At 43.5% G+C, this 26,910-nt stretch overlaps 1 protein-coding gene across 1 annotated transcript; it reads left to right on the top strand.

Annotated features, from left to right (window-relative positions):
• Positions 1–11,479: 11,479 nt before the first annotated feature.
• Positions 11,480–17,109, top strand: PLK2 (polo like kinase 2). The gene is made up of 14 exons (XM_069748873.1): positions 11,480–11,823; positions 12,499–12,606; positions 12,734–12,850; positions 12,943–13,072; positions 13,414–13,501; positions 13,598–13,693; positions 13,841–14,039; positions 14,130–14,277; positions 14,378–14,469; positions 14,584–14,701; positions 15,001–15,241; positions 15,331–15,460; positions 15,621–15,731; positions 16,328–17,109. Exons 1-14 carry the CDS (start codon positions 11,593–11,595, stop codon positions 16,517–16,519), a joined length of 2,001 nt encoding a protein of 666 aa, XP_069604974.1. The 5' UTR covers positions 11,480–11,592; the 3' UTR covers positions 16,520–17,109.
• The last annotated feature ends 9,801 nt before the right edge of the window (positions 17,110–26,910 follow it).

Here is a 26,910-nt window from a genome sequence, read left to right as displayed (position 1 = left end):
TAGACATGAACTATCCAAAAGATAAGGTCATCTATATCATTTGCCCGGAGAACCCTCTTTAAACTCTCATTACAAAATCCAGAAGGGTACATTAATCTTTGTCATTGACCCTCTCCTTTCACTTTCATGCTTCAGTGGTGGAGACACATATATGGCCCCTAGTACCCACCCATCTTCCTTCTCCATCTCCAAAGGACCCTCCAGTCCTGTATCCTGATTGTCCTCCATATGACTTTAATTCCTTCTAAGACTTTATTCACATGTGACTGTTTGTCAGCGTGCTGTCAGTTTTTTCAGCACCACATTATATTCAATGGAGTTATTCATATATTATTTTTGTATTACTTCTTGTTGACTGATGGGCTTGTCCACCACTCACAGATCAGCCATCATGTGCTGTATTACCCCCTCAATGTACAGCAAATGCATGGCCTCTGGATCAGCAGGATCAGACTATGCCCCGGCCCCCGAGTAATCAAGACCATCGATTTTCTCGCTGCTCTTGATGAGGAGACGCGGTGGCGTCAGTCGCTTCTAATTCATGAAGGGGTTGAATACATGAATCTGGAGCATCTGATGATGGGTGGTGTGCCACACCAGAATCTTTACGCCGTTCCCAGACCGTGAGACTCGTGGTGTAGGAAACGCCACAGCTCTACATGAATTAGACGAGCTGTGACGTCATGCCCCAGCTCTTCCCATTTTGGAGGAGCTGGAAGACATGCCAAGTGTCACAAAATTTTTTGCGCCATTCCAAGTCACGTCAAAATTATGCAATTTTTTAAAAGCCATTGTATCTACCAGATGTACACCAAATTATCCATCACTGATCATAGTCTTGTTGCACATCTGAAGGATCCTTCCTAATTGTTCAGCAATCTAAAGCACAGATGTCTGAATAAGGCCACGTTCACCCATTCAGTGTTTGGTGAGTTTTTTACCTCAGTATTTGTAAGCCAAAACCAGGAGTGGGTGCTAAATACAGAAGTGGTGGTGTGTTTCTATTAGGGTATGTTTCCACATTCAGGAAACGCTGCGTGTTTGATGCTGCGACTCAACGCAGTGTCAAACACGCAGCGTCCAGATGTTACAGCATAGTGGTCTCCACTATGTGTGGTAACACGCATCCGGCGGCCCTGCGATTCCGGACATGCAGCGCGTCTTTTTAGATCGCAGCATGTCCGTTTACCTTGCGGCGGCCCTATGTGTGGGGTGCAATGATTCCAGATGTGTGCAATGAACACATCCGGCATCGCGTCTACAAAGGGGGCGCAGCGAGTTTTCTCCTCCGTCCAAAGCGCCGGCCATCCTGAACGTGGACATGTACCCTTACACTTTTCCTCAGATTGTTCCTCTCCTGAATTTTGGCTTACAAATACTGAGGTAAAAAACTCACCAAATACTGAATGTGTGAACATGGCCTAAAAGTACCATCACATTTAGCGACGCTGCAGCGATCTAGACAACGATGCCGTTCGCTGCAGCGTCGCTGTGTGGTCGCTGGAGAGCTGTCACACAGACAACGATGCCGAAGTCCCCGGGTAACCAGGGTAAACATCGAGTTACTAAGCGCAGGGCCGCGCTTAGTAACCCAATGTTTACCCTGGTTACCAGTGTAAATGTGAAAAAACCAAACACTACATACTTACATTCTGGTGTCTGTCGCGTCCCCCGGCATTCTGCTTCCCTGCACTGTGTGAGCGCCGGCCGTAAAGCAGAGCGGTGACGTCACCGTTGTGCTTTACGGCCAGCCGGCGCTCACAGTCAGTGCAGGGAAGCAGAACGCCGTGGGACGTAACCCGATGTTTACCCTGGTTACCAGTGAAGACATCGCTGAATTCAGCAATGTCTGCGGGAGATCCAGCGACGAAATAAAGTTCTGGCCTTTCTGCTCCGACCAACGATGTCACAGCAGGATCCAGATCGCTGCTGCGTGTGAAACACAACGATATCGCTATCCAGGGCGCTGCAACGTCACGGATCGCTAGCGATATCGTTGTTAAGTTGGTCAGTGTGAAGGTACCTTAAGGCTTACTTTAGTCTGCAGCGCTGCGGATTTGAAATTTGCTGCATGTGAATCTCTGGTGTGGATGTGACTGTGTGTTTCATGCTTGGAAATGTACAGCGTGAAATGTGTGGGGGAAAACACCATTTCCAACCTGAGCTCGCAGCAGTATTTATCACTGCTGATTTCTCTGCGTTTTTTCCCATCCAGAAACTGCTCGACATTCACCAGCTGTGAACATAACCTAAATGTGGCAGAATTCTGGTCATTATATATCATACTTTTCTCTTAGAATCAATTTGGATATTGCCCGAATTCTCCCATGGTAGACTAAAATCCATTTGGCCAAGGTTTTCTTAGCTCTCGCCTTTGAAAACATTTAGGCAAACTTTCCTGTGTATGGAGGAATTGGGACAGAGAGCTGATGGCTGAATGGTTACCATATTTCTATGGCTCTAGTTCTGCCCCCCGATCTGTTTCGTCAGGACTCATAACAGTATATCATTTCACCACCAGAGGGCGCATCTGTTCTAATAAAGAAATTAAGCAGCGTGTGAGGAATGGGACGTCATTGCTGGTGTTTTCTAATGTAAATACACAGAACACAAGAACACGTTCATCACTTTTTTTTTTCCACATTAAAGGGAATCTTATAAGCAGAATTTCATCCCTCGAACTATATGAGCAGGTACGTTTACCTCTGGCCAATCCGTTACTGAGAAATCGGCATTATACTTTATATGCAAATGAGGCTGAATGAGTCTGGTAGATCTGAAGCCTCTGTCACTCCAGCTCTATTCCCTGCCCAGCGCTGCCTCTTCCTGCTTGATGGACTGCTCTGTTGCTTGAAGTCACACCGCATAGAAGCTGTGAATCGAGCAGGAGTAGGTGGCGGGGAATAGAGCTGGAGTGACAGAGGCTTCAGATCTACAATAGTTTTTCAGCCACATTTGTATATCAATTCTGTTTAGATTTCTCAGTAACGGAGGAATAGACTGGCCATGTAAAGGTATGGCCGGACTTGGCTTTGAAAGAGCTACATGAGCATATACATAGTTTAGGGGGTGAAATCCTTCTGACAGATTCCCTTTAAGCTTTAAATCTCTTTTTATTTTTTTGTTCATTGTAAAGGCTGATTTCTCCCTTTATTTCTATTCTCTGGGTCCGCTCCCTTGTCTGACTATGATTGCATCCAGTAGATCACGCTTCAGTCTGAGCTCCAGTCTCACATGACACAGGGTAACGCATCAGATCTGAGATGTCACTGCAGTTTTGGCCTATCTGGGAAACTGGCTCGGTATGGAGAAGAAAAAAAAGTGCACCTAGTTTTTCTGGAGTAGCTGATTTGATAAATGTTTAAGGGTTAGTAGATGTTGTAATGTTATTAAAATGCAAATTTCTGATTTGATTTTTTTTTATATGATGTTGACGCTCATGTCCTGATTTCATTGTGGATCTTCCTGCTCTTCTGGGTAAGTTTCTCTGCCCACCTATGTCTCCGTATGTGACTGGTGATGTGCATGCAGGGGACTGGATGTTGGGATCGGCGACGAGGGCTGCTGGGATCGGCGACAAGGGCTGTCGGGATCGACGACGAGGGCTGCTGGGATCGGTGATGAGGGCTGTCGGGATCGGTGATGAGGGCTGTCGGGATCGGTGACGTGGGCTGTTAGGATCGGTGACGTGGGCTGTCGGGATCGGTGACGAGGGCTGCTGGGATCGGCGACGTGGGCTGTCGGGATCGGCGACGTGGGCTGTCGGGATCGGCGGCGTGGGCTGTCGGGATCGGTGAAGAGGGCTGTCGGGATCGGCGACGAGGGCTGTCGGGATCGGTGACGAGGGCTGTCGGGATCGGCGACGTGGGCTGTCGGGATCGGCGACGTGGGCTGTCGGGATCGGTGATGAGGGCTGTCGGGATCGGCGACGAGGGCTGTCGGGATCGGTGATGAGGGCTGTCGGGATCGGCGACGTGGGCTGTCGGGATCGGCGACGTGGGCTGTCGGGATCGGTGATGAGGGCTGTCGGGATCGGTGACGAGAGCTGTCGGGATCGGCGACGAGGGCTGTCGGGATCGGCGACGAGGGCTGTCTGGATCGGCGACGAGGGCTGTCTGGATCGGCGACGAGGGCTGTCTGGATCGGCGACGAGGGCTGCTGGGATCGACGACGAGGGCTGCTGGGATCGACGACGAGGGCTGTCGGGATCGGCGACGAGGGCTGTCGGGATCGGCGACGAGGGCTGTCTGGATCGGCGACGAGGGCTGCTGGGATCGACGACGAGGGCTGCTGGGATCGACGACGAGGGCTGTCGGGATCGGCGACGTGGGCTGTCGGGATCGGCGACGTGGGCTGTCGGGATTGGCTGACTTGGCGATTTGCACTGATTTTTTAACAATTCTTCATATTTGTATATGTTGCCAACCATCAGGGGAAACGGACTCCATGACTCCTTTGAACAAGGATTGACATTGAGCACTGCAATACCTCCAGCCTACCCTAGTTTTCCTTATGTTTTTGTAAGTCTATGCCCACATTTTAAAGGAAGAACTGTGCAGAAAAAAAAAAACCCCATGAAAGTGGTTCTGATAATTATTCGCTGATGCTCGCGAATAGTAACATAGTTAGTAAGGCCGAAAAAAGACATTTGTCCATCCAGTTCAGCCTATATTCCATCATAATAAATCCCCAGATCTACGTCCTTCTACAGAACCTAATAATTGTATGATACAATATTGTTCTGCTCCAGGAAGACATCCAGGCCTCTCTTGAACCCCTCGACTGAGTTCGCCATCACCACCTCCTCAGGCAAGCAATTCCAGATTCTCACTGCCCTAACAGTAAAGAATCCTCTTCTATGTTGGTGGAAAAACCTTCTCTCCTCCAGATGCAGAGAATGCACCTGACGACAGGCGGCGGTCAACCTTGGTATAGGTGGCAGGAGGTGAGCGGTGACCTAATGACATACAGCCACTAGGGGGAGACATTGGCCCAGCAGTGGGAATGTCATTAGCACGTGTGCCCACAGAAGCCGCCTGTCTGGGATGGGTTTTATAGAAATGGCGTCACGTGGCTTAGAGAAGTAGATTACACACCAGGATAGGTGGGACGCAGCTCATTTACAATAAGCCAAACACCCGGTACAGATGTTCAGTGCATCTCTAGTCTTGTAGCCAAATACCTAGGAGAAGGCAATTGTTGGTGCTGCCCCCCTGCCTTTCCCAGCTCGCTTACAATGGCATGAGGGGGAAAAGAGAGAAGATGTGGGATGTCTGCATGCCCTATTCTGGACGTAAGCTGCTGCCATTATTGGCACTGCTTTTACATAGGACTGCAGGCAAATGTTGGCCTTTTCTTCAGCCTTGTACCTTTAATGTGCAAACAATATGGCTCCAAAGGGTGAAAGGCAAATTTACGTGGAGCCCAAGGGGAGCAGATTGTGCAGGATTTCCGTCCCTCATGTGCGGCGTACGCTCCACACCTCGTTCTATGGTGCACAGTGACGCCACCTTACATCATGCCGAGCTGTGGCCAGACATACTGTGCCATGACTGCTGCTGGCATCCCGGGCTCTAATAACTCATCATTAGTAATCAGATGGAATGTACGGCTGAATGAAACGCCACACATGCCGATCATGGATACGTGACATCTTCACTTGCCTCTGGCTACTTGCATGCATAAAGTACATCTTAAAGGCGCTCACAGCACACCTGCATTTCTGCTGCTATGTAGCAGAGGCGATCGAGTTGTGCCAGCTTCTAGCCTCCCATGGAGGCTATTGAAGCATGGCAAAAGTAAAAAAAAAGGTAAAAAAAAATGTGAAAAAAATCTAAAAGTTTTAATCACCCCCCTTTCGCCCCATTCAAAATAAATCAATAAAAAAAAATCAAACCTACACATATTAGGTATAACCGCGTTCAGAATCGCCCGATCTATCAATAAAAAAAGGATTAACCTGATCGCTAAACAGCGTAGCGAGAAAAAAATTTGAAACGCCAGAATTACATTATTTTGGTCGCCGCAACATTGTATTAAAATGCAATAACGGGCGATCAAAAGAACGTATCAGCACCAAAATGGTATCATTAAAAATGCCAGCTCGGCACGCAAAAAATAAGCCCTCACCCGACCCCAGATCATGAAAAATGGAGACGCTACGGGTATCGGAAAATGGCGCATTCTTTTTTTTTTTTTTTTTTTTAGCAAAGTTTGGAATTTTTTGTCACCACTTAGATAAAGGAACCTAGACATGTTAGGTGTCTATGAACTCGTAATGACCTGGAGAATCATAATGGCAGGTCAGTTTTAGCATTTAGTGAACCTAGCAAAAAAGCCAAACAAAAAACAAGTGTAGGACTGCACTTTTTTTTTTTTTTTTTTTGCAATTTCACTGCACTTGGAATTTTTTTTCCGTTTTCTAGTACATGACATGCTAAAACCAATGATGTTGTTCAAAAGTACAACTTGTTTCGCAAAAAATAAGCCCTCACATGGCCATATTGACGGAAAATTAAAAACGTTATGGCTCTGGGAAGGAGGGGAGCGAAAAACAAACACGGAAAAACGGAAAATCCCTAGGTCATGAAGGGATTAAAGAAGACGTGTCACTTGCCATAAATATATATATTTTACATGGTGTAAATGCCGCTGTTCTCCTGAATTTCATAATGTTTTGTTGATGCATCCATGTACCTGAGATATGGCCTGCTCTTTCCTGTATGAATTCATAGTCATGTTAGCCAAGAGCCAAGAGGGCGTGGTCATAAGATCTTGGTGTGCCTCTCCTTGGGGGACCACGCTCTGTTGGTGAAAGACTAGATTTGCATGTAGTGAACAGGTGGCCATATCTAATAAAGGGGAAGAAAACTGTCAAGGAGCAAAATAAAAATGTAGTAGACTGCAGAAGGAGTTATCAGAGAATCTGTCAGTGAGCTCCTCTGACGGCAGAGTCTGTAGCCTCCTCCTCCTCCTTCTGAACTCCTCTATGTTGACTGATGACTGCACGAACATTGTGAAACTAACACCAATCTGTAAGAACACAAACTAATACTTCATGGGCATGCTTGTTCACTTTGGACAATGTCTTTATATTGGAAGGATCCCCTGATGATCACTCGGTGTCTGGCTGCTGGGACCTTCCCAATTAGCATGAAAGGAGTCTAGTGCAGGTCGCCCCGGTGGTCTGACGTCCATGGGGTGACATCCAATGGCTAAGCCAGATTTTGTTATTTTCGCCTCATCCATGACCCTGGTGATGTTTTTATTTAGACCAGAAAATTCCTGTAATCGTGTACTAAGTGTTCAATTTCTCTACAGCACCCCCAGAGGAGAGGAGGGGCATTACGGAGAAATCATTGAGCTCAGTAGACTGTCCGCATGACGGCCCTCTTGGTAGACCACCTCCAGAGGGACCCCTCTGCTTCCTGAATGTGAGACCTTCTAGATTTACTCACAATTCCTTAAATAGACCCTTACAGATGGCTTTATAGACGGCGAATACACCGGCACGGAGGTCGTTAATTTACTAGAATAGTGTTAATTGTGGATTATTATCCAAATCAGACCTTTCCCTAGATGCTTTTAATTTAATCTTGACCCTCTCCTCCAATTGGCGCTGCTCCTCTGATTCTGGAACCGTTTTTCTCTTTCTTCTGTGCCCCTCCGTTCCTAAATAATGCCTCTAACCCCACTGTCATATGATGCAAATTTCCCCTTCAACCTACAGGGCGGAACTACTTTGTGGGCGTGGCTGCTTTTTGATTGGCCGGCATCAAAGGAGAAAAAAAGCAAACGGCCACAGGGAACCTCTCTGGTACACGCCCAGTTGGCTGAGAAATTTGCTTAGCACCATCATTACCATTACCAGGAGGCATATGTTTGGAAGAGAGGGTCACAGAAGAAAAAGGAAAACTGTTCCAGACTCGGTGGTGCAGAGGTGATTTTCAGATTACATTTTTTTTTTAATCCAGTGAACGTTCATCTTTAAAGGGGCATTCCCATCTCCAAGATCCTATCCCAGTAAGTAGTAGTAATAATGTTACCAAATACCTCCAGTTAGAAATATAGTATAGTTTTTCTGATTTGCTTTGAAGGACCTTAGGTGTCCATGGTTACGACCACTAGCAACTGGCTGACTGTCACTATGTCAGTGGTTGTAACCATGGATACCTGAGGTCCTGCACATAAGGAAAGAGACATAGTGAATTTGAAGAACTATACTACATTTCTAATTGGAGATATTTGGTAATATTATTACACCTACGACCTATTGGGATAGGATCTTGGAGATGGGAATACCACTTTAAAGCTAATTACTCTATGATACTGGGAGAGTGATAATGACAGAGGTAGATCTCTGGTAAGTGGTGTTATACACAGCCGTATGATCTATTCTGTAGGGTGTGACGGGGGGTCCGCACCAGCCCGGATGTCACTGCTGCAGGGTCGTTACAGTGTCTTGTGTATAGTGAGGAGGAGGCTGCGCACTGACAGAGCGATCACCTTCCCTGTACACGTCCGCACTGACAGCTGAGGGGCGGACATGCCTGAGCTTGTCCTCTGGGATTGTTCACTGTGGGAGATCTGTGCCCCGGCCGCCTCCTACCTGCATTCTCCGCTCCCAGGGATTGCATTACACACCGGTGACAGCGGCCACAAATGTCACCACATCCCCACGGCCCGGACCCTAATATGGAGGAGCAGCTCCATATGTATAATGCCCGGATCGAGGGTCCCTGGGGTCGTACCCCCCTCACACAGCCAGTGACTTGTACCCTTTTAATAACTGTAAAATGAACCATTTATATTTTGTACTTTGTTATTCAGCTATTTCCCAATTTCAATCTCCCTAAAAAAACAATGGAGACGTTCTTTATAGCAATCATTACACGTGAACGGTTGGGGGGCTGCGAGGACCCCGGAGTTTGGGAAACACTTCTTGAATTGCTTCTTTTTGGGAGCTAAAAGTTAGAATGACCTTTTATAGGTCATAAAAAAATGTGCAGCGTTTGGCAATCCTAGCCTTTATGTCTCATTGTCTGTCGCCGCCTGCAGAATGAGGTAACTGAGAATCTGTCAGTGAGCTCGTTGTGACAGTCTGAGTAGTTTATCTTTTCCTGAGATCTTTTCAGCTGATTTATGACCACAGACCACATTATTCTTTATTTTTAGCGCACCATTTATTCCATGGTGGATGTGCGGAGACATAAAAAGCCTGGAAAAAAAAACTAAAGTGGTGCAAAATTTATAATAGAACCCAATTCAAAAGAATGATTTTTGGCCCCAAAGATCTGCATTAAAGTGACACCTATATCGCAAACCAGCTCCTAGAAGGCTGCCTGGAGTCAGAAATGGTGCAAACAGGGGTCACTGGCAGCACCACCACCCAAAGGCTGCCAATCTGTTTGCTGCTTCAATTTTTTAACTCGTCCTATACAAGACCTGTAATCTGATTAGTGGCTACAGCACCAGTTTATCTCTAGTATAATGGCTACAAGAATTAGAAGTGTCCAGTCTACAGCACTACCTGGAAACCGCTGAGCCATTCACAAGCTTGATGTTTATCCCTTAGCCACCACTAGGAGGCGCTCACCACACAGTGACCTATTATTGCCTGCACAGAGAGCTCCCCCTAGTGGCTCCTGCAGGGATTTGTTTGTTTATTTTATTTAATCAAAACCTGTCCTCCGCACCCCCGATGTGTCTGTCTCCATGAATACTTGTATGTCTCTAGAATTAAGAATTCTGTAACATTGTTTTCTGTCTCTGGATTGTGCTCTTCTTGTTGTTCCTCCTTTTAAAAACTGTATAAAATTGACAACGGGGTGTTACCATTCCTCGTCAAAGGGGTGTGTCCCTACATAGTCTGATACTACAAGCTCTGATTGGACAGTGGGTTTCTCAGTACACCCCTCCCCGCCCCCAGCAGTCAGATTATTCATACACATTCAAGAACGGCACAACGCACCATGGTGATAGTATCTTATATGTGGCGAACAGCCTCCATCTTACAGACTCCATCATCAGTGTCCTCACAGGGTTAGATAAGACCCTATATCCGCCCCAGACCACCCTGCATAGCAGTATTAACCCCCTGCCTACCCTAGAGCACCAGAAATATGGGAGAGGAAGGGAAGTATGGGAGTTTTATAAGAGTACTAGCTGTACTACCCGCTTCGCCCGGGTTATTAACTGCTGTTAGCAAAATAGAATGTGTCAACAAAAATGTATTCATGTCTGTAAGCCTCGCTTCCATCTCCTCAGAAAGTTCATTGGCCCTTGAGGAAGCAGCTCTTGTTCTCTTGTCTGCAAGCCTCGCTTCCCTCTGCTCAGAAAGTTCATTGGTTTTTGAGGAAGCAGCTGCTGTTCTCATGTGTGTTAGCCTTGTTTCTCGGTCTTCATAATTTTCATTGACCCGTAATGTTGCATGTGACAGGTTAGTGTAGCAAGTTGTGTGCAGCAAGTTTTGCGCATGGCGAGTTATGTGTGGTGCGTTTTGAGTATGTGCAAGTTTTGTGTTGCAACTTTTGTGCATGTGGCAATTTTTCTGCGTGTGCAAGTTTTGCATGTGGCAAGTTTTCCATGAGCCTAGTTTTGCATGTGGCGAATTTTGCGCGTGGCGAGTTTTGAGCGGCGACTTTTGTGTTTCGACTTTTATGTGGCGAGGTTGGTGTATGTGTGGCGAAATGTGTGCTGAGGGTGGTATATGTGTTCAAGCACGTGGTAGTGTGTGGCGCATTTTGTGTGTGTCCATATCCCCGTGTGTGGTGAGTATCCCATGTCGGGGCCCCACCTTAGCAACTGTACGGTATATACTCTTTGGCGCCATCGCTCTCACTCTTTACGTCCCCCTTGTTCATATCTGGCAGCTGTCAATTTGCCTCCAACACTTTTCCTTTCACTTTTTCCCCATTATGTAGATAGGGGCAAAATTGGTGAATTGGAAAGCGCGGGGTTAAAATTCACACACCCACCCACCCCCTTTAGATAGGATAAATAAGGGTTAAGATGGGGGCGGATTTCTCCATTTCCATCATTAATACCTATAGAAAATCTCCTCTTACCCTTTAAAATCCCAAGTTTGACCATCACTTCCCCTTTGTCTACATGGACAAGTGAAAAAATGTAAATTATCCATCAATAATTACAATGTTAGCAGATACAGCACTCGCAGCTGATAGCTATATACTATCACACCCCACTATGTATGTCACCACCATAATTCCTATAGAAGAGCCATGGCTGTTACTGTAGACATTCCCGAGTCTGGGTAAAGAACGGGTTAATTGTCCCCGTACCAGCCATGCGCTAACCCCCCCATACAGAAGAATGGTATTTTCTTTTTTACATTGTTTTTATTCATACTTGTTTTGGGGGGTCCTACCATTGCTATGATCGGGGGGAGCGGAGGGTGCACGGAGGACGGCCAGCAGCGGCACTGCGGAGGGATATGTCCAGGCAATGTCCCCACAGAGGGAGGCGGGGTGTGACGAGTGGAGGGGCGTGGTCACAGCTTATATAAGGCGGTGCCGATGTTGCAGCCCGCAGAGACAGCGCTGGTTCTCGCAGGAGGTGGAGTGGGAAGGAGTGATGGAAATACTGAGGACTATTACTTACCAGCCAACCAACGGGAGCAAGATGTGTGAGCAGCAGGGACTGGGCAGGGGGTGCGAGAACAACAACCGGAGGTGGAAGCTGCCGGCGGAGGGGGAGCAGCAGCACGTCCATCACACCTGCACCGGCCCCGCCACTGAGGTGTCCAGGATTATCACCGACCCCAGCACCGGCAAACGGTACTGCAGGGGCAAAGTGCTCGGCAAGGTAAAGAGCTGGACGGACGTGTGAGGATGGATGGACAGCCGGTCACCCGCAGAGCACCGGGGAAATCGGTGGCCATGGCTTCATAGTCATATGGCTGCGCCCCATACACTGCGAGCAGAGGACCTGGCTGGGAAGCCATTGTATTCCAATATAGAATATTAGTCATTCATATTCTCTTCTATTCATCCAACGCTGACATTACAAAGTCACTTTCTGCTCCGTTTTTTTTTTTTCTTTTATTGTCAAAATCGGAAGATTCCAGTATTGAAATCTGCTAGATCGAAATACTATTTAAAATAAATAATACTAATATATATATATAATTTTAAGCAATAGCAGAATTAAGAAGCTCCTGTTGCTAAAAAAACCATATATTTTGGGGGACGAGCTTTATTCCGCTATTAAGAAGAAAACAAATTATATATATATATATAGCTAGCTAGCAACAAGTCCTGGGCTCCGTGTCCAGTAACAATCTATGCTCCTAGGTGGCCCCCTTGTGGGATGGTTTGTCGGTTGTGGATTCGGAGGGTCTTTGTATTTGATTTTTGTCTTTTTTTTCCCCGTCTGCTTTGCATATTTAATATTTTCGGCGTGTAGTTGTGGGGTTAAATGGAGAGCGATGTTGCAAGGCTTCTTTGTTTAGGACCAAACCTTATTCTTCCTTCTTTGTAGGGAGGATTTGCGAAGTGCTATGAAATGACAGATTTGACAACCAACAAAATCTACGCTGCCAAGATTATCCCGCACAGCAGGGTGTCCAAGCCTCATCAGAGAGAGAAGGTGGGTAACGTCTGACTGTGCGCATATTTGGATATTAGTCCCATGGGGCTTTTTATTTTTTGCACTGGTTTCTTTACCAGAATAAAAAATATATATATTGATTTTTCATTTTTTTTCTTCTCCTCAGATTGACAAAGAGATTGAATTGCATCGGACCCTGAACCACCGACACGTCGTGCAGTTCTATCACTATTTTGAGGATAAGGAGAACATCTATATCCTGCTGGAGTACTGCAGCCGCAGGGTGAGTGCTCTGCCTCCAGTGCGCCCGTCTGGGGTCTGTGCCCGATCGCTCCCTGGCACCAGCTAATGACGTCTCTCCTATTGTTTCTCCAGTCTATGGCACATATACTGAAGACAAGGAAAGTGTTGACAGACCCTGAAGTGAGATACTACCTCAAACAGATCGTGTCTGGCTTGAAATACCTACATGAGCAAGAAATCCTGCACAGGGATTTAAAATTAGGTGAGTTCTCTTTAAATACAAGTGCTGGCGAGGCGAGCCTTAGTGTTTGTAGCCTGAAAGTGCAATGCATTCTAGAACTGTGACCTTTATAGATGTAGCAGAGCCGAATTTGTGCAGCTCTCAATCGTGAGTTGTAGCAGAGGCGAGCGGTCGTTTGGCACATCTATGCCATGTCATTGATGCAAACATTCTGATTTTGAGATTGCAACGTTTGTTTTTTAATTCATGGTACTAATATATATATATATATATATATATATATATATATATATATATATATATATATATATATATATATATATATATATATATATATAATTTTTTTTTTTTTTTTTTTCTAGGAAATTTTTTTATTAACGAAGGCATGGAACTGAAAGTGGGTGACTTTGGCCTGGCAGCTAGACTCGAGCCTATGGAGCAAAGAAGGAGGTACGCTCATTGACTGATATTCACCCTATTGGGCTGTGGATTCGGATATACCTCTCTAATGCGTGTTGGCTAATTTTGCTCCCCGTTTTTCTGCAGAACGATATGCGGCACACCAAATTACCTCTCACCCGAAGTGCTTAACAAACAAGGGCACGGCTGTGAATCGGACATCTGGGCTTTAGGATGTGTAATGTAAGTGTCTCTCGTGATAGTGGGGCCATTTCCATCATCAGAGGTGGGATGGGGATTTTAGGCTGGGATACAGTTTTGCTTGTTATATGTAGCACTAATCACATACATGTATAGGTGATGACCATTTCCTTTGATTTTCTTCTAAAGGTACACCATGCTGCTTGGGAGACCTCCATTCGAAACCACAAATCTTAAAGAGACCTACAGATGTATCCGGGAGGCGAGGTACTCCCTGCCGTCTTCACTAATGTCCTCTGCAAAGCATCTCATCGCGAGCATGTTGTCCAGGAACCCGGAGGACAGGCCCAGTCTTGAAGAAATCGTGCAACACGACTTTTTCACGCAGGTAGAAAGTGATTCATTTGTGGGAATGTTCCTTTGTGCCTGCTGCTCATGGCCCATGCAGACAATAACTGGCCGCCTCTTTTCCCTCCAGGGCTTCACACCTGACAGGCTTCCTTCTAGCTGCTGTCATACCGCTCCGGACTTCCACCTGTCAAGTCCGGCTAAGAGCTTCTTTAAGAAAGCGGCTGCAGCTCTGTTCGGAGGAAAGAAAGAAAAGGCAAAATACTTGGATAACCACAGTAAGTTTGTTTCTTCTTACAGTAACTGATGGAGCGGAAACTTCGGCCTCCATATCTTGTCCGTTGGGCCCTTATCTAACCAGGCTCCATTGCTTTACAGATAAACTAGCCAAGGAAGATGAAGAAATTTACAAGCTGAGACAAGACTTGAAGAAAACCTCCATATCTCAGCATAATCCCAGGACGGATGAGGTTAGTTTCTTATTGCTAACGGTGGGACGTGAGGGGTTTTATTGTACAGAAACAAACCTTATTTTTGGGTCTTGAGCTTTGTTTCTTATGTTCTTCTTGTTTCTTGACTTCCAGGAGATCAAAACCATCTCCAAGTCAAATGCCCTGGACAAGCCTGACAAGCAGCAGATGGGCGACACGATCCGAATGATTGTTCGTGGCACCCTGGGCAGCTGTAGCAGCAGCAGCGAATGTAAGTACACCCATCAGACTATTGACAGTCACGGCACTAGTGACTATTGGCTCAATTATCACTCTGCACAATTGGGCTCTCGGCTGCCTTGGCACTGCTACAAGTCAGAACATTGACGGCACAATTATAAAAAAAAAAAAAAAAAATGTGAACGCTGCCTAGAATAAACCAGAACATAATTGTACAGCGCTCCTACAGAACAGGCTGCACGCTGAGATTGCTGAATATGTGCCAAGAGTTCCCTAGGCACGCAGACTCGCCTGTCATTGGTAGTAACGTTATCTATTACTTATTTTCAGGTCTAGAAGACAGCACGATGGGCAGCGTGGCCGACACAGTCGCCAGGGTCCTCAGAGGCTGCCTAGAAAACATGCCAGATTCAGATTGTATCCCTAAAGAACACTTGACCACCTCATTTCACTGGGTGACCAAATGGGTCGACTACTCCAATAAATACGGCTTCGGGTACCAGCTGTCGGATCACACGGTTGGCGTGCTGTTCAATAATGGGGCGCACATGAGTCTACTGCCTGACAAGAAGTAAGCATTGCATATGGGCTGTCATCACCTTATTCTTCTACTCCACCGCTTTGGATGTCTTATGCTTACGTCTCTTGCCTTTTTTGCAGGACTGTGCACTACTACGCAGAACTTGGCCAATGTTCCATCTTTGCTGCTACTGAAGCCCCAGAGCAATTCATCAGCCAAGTTACTGTCCTGAAATACTTTTCTCATTACATGGAGGAGAATCTCATGGATGTAAGTAGCCCCCTGATATCTGACACACTTTTACGCCTAGTGGAGCAAAGTCTGAAAAATATAACTTAACCTATACGAGCCCAATTCATATACTTGTGAGGCTGCTAGTACATAGTGTCTACTTCCCCCTTGACTAATGATTTTTGTTTTTTCTCTATAGGGGGGTGACTTACCCGGTGTCACAGATGTGTGCAGACCTCGTCTATATCTCCTTCAGTGGCTAAAGTCTGACAAAGCCCTCATGATGCTGTTCAATGATGGCACATTTCAGGTAACGACCTTTCTCTCCACACCAAGTGTTTGTGTTGAGCCAACTATGGTTAATAAGGGTTTCTTTTTTTTAATATATAGTCTGTAGCTCGGCCTTTAAAGTAACTGGTTGTATGTCCTTTTCTATGGATAGGAAGAGCTGAACAGATTACTATGTCATTTATCGAGAATAGATTAAGTAGAATTCCCTTTATTTAAACTTTTGCTCTTGGTAGTCCAGTGGGCAGTCCTATTTTACTGGTTAAGACCGCCTACTGGACTACTAAGTATTGAAAAGAAGGGATTTCATTGAAATACAACTTTTACTCAGAGTTTATATGTATTCTTTTAATCCCATACTTCATGTGGAGACCAATGGCCAGTCATACTTTACTGCTAAGGACCACTCATTGGACTCCTAATCTTGAAAAAGTAGGAATTTTATATAGGCTGTACTGCATTTTCACAACCTATATATCAATCTGCTTGGCAGATTACTATGTTGCTTGCCAATCAGACTAATGTGACAGTATGTCTTTTAGACTTATAAAATGACTTGCATAGATAATGTGATGGCTCATAAATGACTAAACTGATTCCTCCTCTTCATATAAACAGGTCAATTTCTACCACGATCACACAAAAATCATCATAGCCAACCAAAGTGATGAGTATCTTCTAACGTACATCAATGAAGACCGGATGTCTACAACTTTCCGATTGAGTACACTACTCATGTCCGGTGGCTCAAACGACCTGAGGAACAGGATGGAGTACGCATTGAACATGCTGATGCAAAGGTGCAATTAATGGGACTGACAGTTACTGGGAACGTAGAGGATGATAAAATCCTTCACTGTGAGAACACAAGTGTCGGGCATCGGAACCAAGCACGTTGGAAAGCGGAAGTGGTACGAAAACAGACTTCCTACGTAGCACGCTGGGCTGGAACCAGACTGGACCAGAGATCAATACTTTTGGCTTTGTTGGACCAGTTTTGAAGGTTACTTTTGTGGAAAGTAAACCTATTGGATGATAAACCCTACTGGGAGTCCGTCAAAGCGGGGTGACGATGTGTTTTGCGCTAAGGAGATCATCTTGGTGGTCGCGGATTTGAACTGTGAACACTTTCACGATTCCGAATTGAATGTTGGCGTTTGAGGACAAGAATGTGATGTGGAATCGCTGTGATCGACGCAGCATACTGCTGCTCAACTGTGAACTATGGCCATATATAATATATATTTTTGTTTTAATACCCACGTTTGTGGCTGGACAAGTGCATTCCTAGTTATTATAATAATTTATTACAGCCCAAAGTGAAGTATTTATGACCTTTTTTTGGACATTATTTTAAGTATACATTGTATACGTTGTTGGCAATAAATACATGAAACTACCGATGTGTTTTTGCCATTATTTTAGCAAAATGGATAAGAGAATTGAATTTGATCTGTCTTCAATATGCATTATACATACACTTAATGGTACAACCGACAGTCATTTCCTCATCAGAATAACTACACGTATTAGTTCCCAAGATCAATGTTTTAGTTCTTTCAACAATCAGGTTGATGGAATGTAATTTAACCTGTAATTGTGGGCGTCTGTAAGCTGCGCGTAGTTGACTACAAGTTTCTAGATCGCTGTCCAAAGCAAACATCTGAAAAGTCAGAATTTCATCTTGATTGGTAATGGACCTCGAAGCTACTGGACACCTTAATAAAGATCCAGGGTGTATAATGGGAACATGAAAGAAGGTGACATGAATGGGTTATGTTCCTATATACTTTAATATAGTTCATTGTGTAGGCTAGTTCATGGCATAAAATAGGGATAGGGTGTCCATCGAGATCAGATGTATCATGCCTACCGAAAACAACCACTGATGTCAACCTAAGACTCTTAAAACATTGTACCTTCTATAGCAATCTTTTACACTTGCCCTAATTTTTCATTAAACCTATTGAGGGGCCTGGAAAGTTTTGACTGCTTCATTCTAGTAAGGCATCTAATTCCGATCTGGAGAAGACTGTTAACAAACTATTAAAGAACAATATTCATCCAGATTTCTGTAGGTTGGCATTTAGTCTGTTTACAGGAACATTATCACATTTCAGCCTTAAAAAAAATTAAAGAAAAATCTAATTTTGTTTTAAATTTTAAACTTATGAAGGTTTCCATGGGTTGATTATGCAGGATCAGAAGGGAGACAATTCAAAGGTTCAGGGTGGCTATCCTTTAACTTAGTTTGCAACTATCCTCCTGTGGCTAATCTGTGAAAAACAATGAATTATTGCTGCCTCCTGGGGGAGAACATGTTATCCAGCAGGTACCCCTCAAAATCATCCATATTCTAGAAGGCATACTGCAATGAGAAATGGTGATCCTGACGTTCATGTGCCTCATTAGTTGTTGGACTTGATCAGTCATTTATCAAAATTGGGATTGGATTCTACTAAATGTCACCATGTGCCATTACAGTACCTATAATAAAGATTGGACTACCCAGAGTATGGGTTATACACATAGAATTAAGACTCATTCACATGTCTATAAAATAGATGCAAAGTTCAGATGGGTCCAGCAGAAAATCCGTGGGGAAGAGTGGGGGTCTGAACATCGCTGCTATAATAAAGACCCTGCGTATGAAGCTGTTTTTAGATGAAGGGATCATTGGAACTCTGCAATGACTCCAGTCTTTGGGGTGGATGGAATGAATTGCAATTGTTAGTGGTGGTGTGTCTAATAATATATAGGTAATCTGCGTATTAATATGATCAGTATGATAATACTCATTGAGCTGTGCATGTGCTTTCCTCTCTGGTTACATAAAAGGACTACCCAGCAACACCATTAACTCAAAATTCCGTCATCCGATCTGAAAATGGTACTAGAAAATGAGATTGGTTGTGTCATGCAGCAAAAAACTTCAGGTTAATTGGGTTACATTGCTACACCTAACGTTCCTCGACACTCATCCAAACACGTGGAGGCGAATGGCTGCAACATTTTGCCAGTGAAAATTTCCCAAATTGTTACTTATGTCGACATGGAGCAGATTTTACAAGACCAAAAGAGATTTTTTTTTCCCCATAGATATACATAAAAATAGTTGCATTTAAAGTCCCAATCCTTCAAACTATCCCAAACCCAAAAAGTGCTGTTATGAGTCCTTCGGAAAATGCAGAATGATTGGGTTAGTGGTGTGCCATGGAAAGAGCCAAACAAACCGTAACACTAAATATAGTCTGGATGAACCAGTAATTTTGCACTTCAGTTTTACCACTGTGTGAACAAGAAACTTGCCTCTAAAATCGTGGATCTTTCACAACTCTGGGAACCATGTAATGATGGACTATGCAAAGTCTAAGCCTGTGTGCTGCATTGCTCTAGTAGCACATGTAAGAATGTGACCGGAGTATTTCCCACTGTATATGGGTCAAAGAGCCTTATACTATTATCATTCAATGTAAAAATGGGATTGTAAAGCTGAATATTAGTTTAAATGAAACGAGTTGATCATGCACCCTAACTGTATAGAACTAAATAGCTGCTCTAAATACCCGCAGTATATAGATTCTATAGGTCTGCCACATGCCACCCAAAAGTCTCTGATCTCTAAAGTCATAGTCTCGATGTGACCTCTGAAGGTGTTCCAGCACATCCCTCAGATGATCCATCGTAATGCGATCTGAAGAATTTGGAGGCACACCTTGAATTCATAAAGACCCAGTTCATGAAGACTAGCATTGTTGTACATCAGTCTTAGGCCACCTTTACATGTCTGTATGCAGCCTGTTTTTTAACGGACACATGCAAACCCATTGTATTCAATGGTGGTGCACACATGTCAGTCTTTTCACACGGACCAGGTGTCCATGTGAAAAACCTGCAGACGTCCTTTTTTTCACGCACCATGGAAGAAATGTGTGATGCCCACAGATGACGTGTGTCACCAGTGTGACATGTATTGGCGCCTAGGAAAAAGCAGAGCAGTTATCGCTGTTCCCAGGCACCAGGTGCTGAATTAAACTCATCATTGTCGCCTAGTTTCCCAGCGATCAGCGAGACCAGGTGATGGTAGTTGGAGTCAGCACCCACTGTGTGTGTATCTCAAGTATTAAATAATTTATGAAAAAAGATGTGGAGTGCTCCTTAATTTTTCTAACCAGCTGAGGGAAAGCCGACAGCTGGAGTCTGATGTTACTGTTCTGGGAAGGGGTCAATAGTCCTAAAGATTGCCATCGTGAACTTGGGCTTGGGCACTAACTATCAACTCCACCTCCCTGATCTTGGCTGGCCATTACAGTTAACCCTGTCTAGAATAAATTGCAGCCCCAGAGGGTTTTATTTTCAGGTAACATGCATCAATTCAAAATTCATTGAACCACTTGAGGTGTCAAGGAGTAGAACAGCAGCTCCACCCCTCCTACACTGCTACAGAGAATCGGTGCTGGACCAGCAGAGGGTAAGTATACTTACTGAAGCTTATACCCAACAGTTTTCTGAAAGGGGACAACCTTAGCTTTTCTCTGTACAGATATCCAGTCACTAAGAGAACAGTAAGCGGAAACGCAAAGCAAACTTAGGATGCACTCGAAACACAATAGGCCATTTTCTCAGGTCTTAACTGAGAGCGTTGTGGATGCCAGTATATCTAGTGAGGATTATGCATCATCTTGTTCAGAAGATAAAAAGTTTTCATATTGTTTGAAGACTCAGTAATATGGTACCTTTCAACAAGTACCGGTAGTTTCTTTTCATCAAAAGAAGAGATCTCACAAATCACCTAGTCTGGTTTCATCTGACTGAGTCAGTGGTATCCCTAAGCCTGTCTGAGGATGAACCTTTTTCTGAAGGTTCACATTCCGGCCTACCAGATGATGCATATTCATTCCACAAGGACAGAGCTAGCAAACCTGTCAAACTAATCAGAGAAAAATGTAAACCTGTTCTCCAAAAGAATCAAGAATCTCATTATTACTCCCCCATAAGAAGGGAACATTTCTATTGGAACACTCTTTTCTGAAACATACATTTTAGGCTGTGTGGACTAATCCTCAGGAGAAAGTGGAGGTGTTGTCAAGATTTAAGTACAAATTTGACCCCAGAACTTGTGAACAATGGGTGCTTCCTGCAAATTCAAATCAGGTAGTTGCTCAACTGTCTATATGTTCCATACTTACATCAGAAAAATACTGTTGTTTTTTCTGGATTCTATGGCAAGGTGGCCAATTACATAAATCTAGTTATCCTTAATTGTTTAGCTAAAACTCTATAGGGTTTGGGTCTCCTAAATATATACCATACATATTTTTGCTGTGATTTACCTCTGACAAAAGACTCCTAGCATTCGAAGAATCATTTTTGCTCCTTGCATTTTCACCCCTCTTCTCTATGGTCCATATTCAGAAAAAAAGTCTGTATTAACTCAGTAAATGCACTTGACTATCCTTTTCCCAGGCATTCCACAAGAAGAGACTTAGGTTTTCTCATTTCCAAAATAGAAGATACACTAAATTAAAGAAGCACAAAACTTTTTATTATTTAATCCTATGTATATGTAGTGTAACTGTGGTAATATACTCTCCGATCACTGTCTTCCCTGGTTTCCAGTGCAGCTCCAGTCCTTTTCTGGGTCACATGGCAGCTATTCCTTCTCTATGGAGCATCAGAAGAAGGAGCCATAGACTTACACTGTAAAAGTCAGTTCTGGCTCACTCATTGGTGATCCGGTAAGTCAGGACAGTGATCCATGTGACCCAGAAGAGAAATGGAGCGACGCTGGAAACTGGAGAAGACGGCGATCAAGTATATTCAGTAATGGATTGGGGTGCCAGTAACATTGACTTTGGGGGGGCCCACTTATCACCTGCATACAAATATTACACTACCCTCGTTCACAAATATACCTACATCTCTATATAATAATAAACTGTAGTTTCCTTAGTGAATTATGAGATTTGCTTTTCTCTGTACAGAGTGAATCAAGTGAATTATACCAAGTACTACCCATACAGTGGGGTTGGGGGCCCACATTGCACTGGGGCCAACTGGGGGATTCCCCTGTTACCTTATGGGCCAGTCCGAGCCTGAGTATATAGTATATTACCACACTTACACTGCACTGCACATGCATTCACAATGGTTTAGACAGTAAAAGTTGTATGTGAATGCTTCAGAGTCCTGAAACAGACAATAGGATTTTACAGTAAGAGATGGTTCTTCAGCCTCCAACTCCATGAAGCTCTTCTCTTCATCTTCCAAATCCACCAAAATCATCATTCCTTCATTCAGCTTAAAGCTTCTTCTCCACAGGGTCAGAGATGTCATCAGGAGCCAGGGTCAGTGCACCATAAAGTGGCGATCCACGTATTCAACAGCAACCTCTTGGTCAGAGTCTGGTTCAGAACCCTGAAGCCCAATTTGTGGGTGAACAACTTGGTCTTCAACCTCCTCCTTCAAGGATTACTAACTAGACTTCTCTAGGGAATGTGGAATTTGATCTTCAAATCACTTACAGTGGGGAAACAAAGTATTTAGTCAGCCACCAATTGTGCAAGTTCTTCCACTTAAAAAGATGAGAGAGGTCTGTAATTGACATCATATGTAGACCACAACTATCAGAGTCAAAATGAGAAAACAAATCCAGAAAATCACGTTGTCTGATTTGGCAAGATTTATTTTGCAAATTATGGTGGAAAATAAGTATTTGGTCATTAACAAAAGTTCATCTCAATGTTTTGTTATATATCATTTGTTGGCAATGACAGGTCATTCACTATTTCCCCCCGTATGGTTCTGGGATTTTTGCTTACCGTTCTTGTGATAATTTTGACCCCATGGGGTGAGATTTTGCATGGATCACCAGATCGAGGGAGATTATCAGTGGTCTTGTATGTCTTCCATTTTCTTATTGCTCCTACAGTTGATTTCATCACACCAAGCTGCTTGCCTATTGCAGATTCAGTCTTCCCAGCCTGGTGCAGGGCTACAATTTTGTTTCTGGTGTCCTTCGACAGCTCTTTGGTCTTTACCATAGTGGAGTTTGGAGTGTGACTGTGTGAGGTTGTGGACAGGTGTCTTTTATACTGATAACAAGTTCAAACAGGTGCCATTACTACAGGTAATGAGTGGAGGACAGAGGAGCCTCTTAAAGAAGAAGCTACAGGTCTATGAAAGCCAGAAATCTTGCATGTTTTTAGGTGACCAAATACTTTATTTTCCACCATGAATAAATCTTGCCAAAACAGACAAGGTGATTTTCTGGATTTGTTTTCTCATTTTGACTCTCATAGTTGTGGTCTACCTATGATGTCACTTACTGGCCTCTCTCATCTTTTTAAGTGGGAGAACTTGCACAATTGGTGACTGACTAAATAATTTTTTTCCCCATTGTAACAGGTGTCTGCAAATTCTTTCCTTAAAGGATATGAACAATTTGGAAGCATTTTGTTTACTTCATCGCATGCATTTTGGGATTAAAATAATTTTTGCAGTTGGGTTTAATAGCAATTTTACGGTTGCCTTCTCTGTCGACTCTGTGTTGTCTATTGATGACAGCAGAAGGAGATATCTGAGAATGTGCCAGTGGGCTCATTGTGACTACAAGTGTGTAATTCTCTGTGCTGATTCATGACCAAAAGTTTGGGCACCCCTGGCACAAATTACTGTCATTGTGAACGGTTAAGCAAGTTGAAGATGAAATTATCTCTAAAACTCCTAAAGTTAAAGATGGCACATTTCCTTTGTATTTTAGGAGAAAAACCAATAGAGAATAAGCACGGTACGATGTAGCATAAACCAAGCAATACAAAACCTATAAAAATTAGCTTTTATTATAAATGATGAAAATAAAGCCCACACATAACACGTATAGGTGAGTAGATCAGGTGAGGGTCATAAAAAGTCCCATATAGGGAAAACTTAATTTATCCAGAAACCTTCAGGAACCGTAGTGTATCCAGGTCACTGTTCGTACTTCCACCCCTTTTTATGGTGGCACTTATTTACATATTTTAGCGATATTATTAAAAGCCAAGTTTTATTTCTCACGTTTTGCTGTTACTTTATCTATTAATGAGATTTGTTTACAGCTGGTGGGCAGCTGATTCCCACCCCCTTGCTATATTACCACTAATTTATCCATAAAATAATCTAGCGGAACAGAAACTAGTACTTTGTTTCCCTACCTGACAGCGGAGGTTGGCACCCTAGGGGACACGTAATGGCTCCCTCACTCCACGTGAACTGTCCCTGCCTGACCCTACAAGGAAATCTCTCCCCAAGCCAACACCAACAGCCAAATAAGGTGCTTAAGTGCAACAATAAAATCACTACGTTGTCCCCTAGGGTGAAAACCTCCGCTGTCAGGTAGGGAAACAAAGGACTAGTTCCTGTTCCCCTAGATTATTTTCTGTATAAATAAATAAATTAAGTTTTCCATATATGGGACTATTTATGACCCTGGGCTTTACTTTAATAAGGTATGATAAAAGCTAATCTTCGTATTCTATGCAAAAATAAATATATATAGTCATTTTTCACATTTTAAAAATTACAAAAAGGAAGATGGGCCAATGCAAAAGTTTGGGCACTCTTGGAGATTTGTATGCTCAAATAACTTTGACCAAGGTTTCAAACCTTATATAACGTGTTAGTGTTATGGCTTGTTCGTTATCATTGTTAGGAAAGGCCAGGTGATGCAAATTTGCTAGCTTCATAAAAACCCACCCTCCTCTAACCTTGTGCCAAAAAAAACAGCAGCTATGGCTTTTTCTAAGCAGCTGCCTAAGACTCGGAAATTGAAAATGGCGGAGGCCTACAAAGCGGGAGAAGACTGTAAGAAAATATCAAACGTTTGCAAGTTGCCCTTTCCTCAGTTCGAAATATATTTAAGAAATGACAGTTAGCAGGAACAGTGGAGGTCAAGATAAGGTCTGGAAGACCAAGCAACTTGTCAGTGAGATCTGCTTGCAGAATTGCTAGAGAGGCAAATCACAACCCCCGCTTTAACTGAAAAAGACATTCAGAAAGATTTAGCAGACTCAGGAGTTGTGGTACATTTTTCTACTGTTCAGAGACACCTGCACAAATATGGCCTTCTTGGAAAAGTCATCAGAAGAAAACCTCTCCTGCATTCTCACCATAAAATTCAGCATCAGAAGTATGCAACAGAACATCTCTTTTGTGTCTTCAGGTTTCTTGGTGGTGTGTGAACATGATCATACAGACTTGTTCACTGTGCAAGTAGCCCATGTGTTCCTGTTTCCATAATTGTTCTCTTGTGTCTACAAGACTGGGGAGTTCCACCACTCCTCTTGGGCTATCTGCACAAAAGCTGTTCTACCCTGTATGCACACATGGATTTTTCCTCTCTGAACCCTGTTCACACAGGTTATATACAGATGATCAGGTTTTTAAATACATCAGATAGGGATTGCATACATTAGTTAGGACTGCTCTGATAAGGGTATACCGTGAAGATTGGTAGAGCAGCTTAGTATACATTTTTTGCAAAAAACGTATCAACCAAATACCCTGTTTTTTACATCTTTTACTAGCACTTGCGGATTACTGCAACATTTTTTCAAACTGAGTGTTTTTGGTTTTACTATTCTCTTTTGTGTCTTCAGGTTTCTTGGTGGTGTGTGAACATGATCATACAGACTTGTTCACTGTGCAAGTAGCCCATGTGTTCCTGTTTCCATAATTGTTCTCTTGTGTCTACAAGACTGGGGAGTTCCACCACTCCTCTTGGGCTATCTGCACAAAAGCTGTTCTACCCTGTATGCACACATGGATTTTTCCTCTCTGAACCCTGTTCACACAGGTTATATACAGATGATCAGGTTTTTAAATACATCAGATAGGGATTGCATACATTAGTTAGGACTGCTCTGATAAGGGTATACCGTGAAGATTGGTAGAGCAGCTTAGTATACATTTTTTGCAAAAAACGTATCAACCAAATACCCTGTTTTTTACATCTTTTACTAGCACTTGCGGATTACTGCAACATTTTTTCAAACTGAGTGTTTTTGGTTTTACTATTCTCTTTTGTGTCTTCAGGTTTCTTGGTGGTGTGTGAACATGATCATACAGACTTGTTCACTGTGCAAGTAGCCCATGTGTTCCTGTTTCCATAATTGTTCTCTTGTGTCTACAAGACTGGGGAGTTCCACCACTCCTCTTGGGCTATCTGCACAAAAGCTGTTCTACCCTGTATGCACACATGGATTTTTCCTCTCTGAACCCTGTTCACACAGGTTATATACAGATGATCAGGTTTTTAAATACATCAGATAGGGATTGCATACATTAGTTAGGACTGCTCTGATAAGGGTATACCGTGAAGATTGGTAGAGCAGCTTAGTATACATTTTTTGCAAAAAACGTATCAACCAAATACCCTGTTTTTTACATCTTTTACTAGCACTTGCGGATTACTGCAACATTTTTTCAAACTGAGTGTTTTTGGTTTTACTATTCTCTTTTGTGTCTTCAGGTTTCTTGGTGGTGTGTGAACATGATCATACAGACTTGTTCACTGTGCAAGTAGCCCATGTGTTCCTGTTTCCAGAACATCTAAACAAGTCTATGCAATTTGGAAACAAGTCCTGTGGACCGATGAGGTTAAAATATAACTCTTTGGCCACAATGATCAAAGGTATGTGTGAAGAAAAAAGGGCACAGAATATCAGGAAAAGTATCTCTCCATCCATTAAGCATGGGGATGGATCAGTCATGCTTTGGGGTTGTGTTGCAGCCAATAGCACATTTAAGATTTCACTGGTAGAGTGAAGAATGGATTTAAAGAAATTTCAACAAATTCTTGATACAAACATAGCACCATCTGTAAAAAAGCTGAAGTTGAAAACATGGGTTCTACAAATGGATAATGATCCTACACACACATCAAAATCCACAATAGACAACCTCAAATGGCATAACATGAAAGTTTTACAATGGCCCTCACAGTCCCCTAATCAGAACATCGTTGAAAATCTGTGGCTAGACTTCAAAATCGCAGTGTATGCAAGATGTGACTCAGGAATCTCACAGAACTGGAATAATTTTCTAAGGAAAATGGATGATAATCCCTCAAACAAGAATTGAAAGACTCTTGTCTGGTTACAAAAAGCGTTTACAAGCTGTGCTGCAAAAAGGGGATGCTACTAGGTACTAATCATGGAGGG

Source organism: Ranitomeya imitator, chromosome 1 (assembly GCF_032444005.1).
Source record: "Ranitomeya imitator isolate aRanImi1 chromosome 1, aRanImi1.pri, whole genome shotgun sequence".
Classification (NCBI taxonomy): Eukaryota; Metazoa; Chordata; class Amphibia; order Anura; family Dendrobatidae; genus Ranitomeya; species Ranitomeya imitator.
The sequence above is the reverse complement of the archived record's forward strand: the minus strand, read 5'-3'. Positions and strand labels throughout refer to the sequence as shown.

Excerpts from the sequence above, each read along its gene's own strand:
- PLK2 (XM_069748873.1), top strand. The coding sequence starts at position 11,593 with ATGGAAATACTGAGGACTATTACTTACCAGCCAACCAACGGGAGCAAG. Across the intron at positions 12,851-12,942 it reads TGGAGTACTGCAGCCGCAGG|TCTATGGCACATATACTGAA; the intron begins GTGAGTGCTCTG and ends TTGTTTCTCCAG. Across the intron at positions 15,732-16,327 it reads TCAATGATGGCACATTTCAG|GTCAATTTCTACCACGATCA; the intron begins GTAACGACCTTT and ends TCATATAAACAG.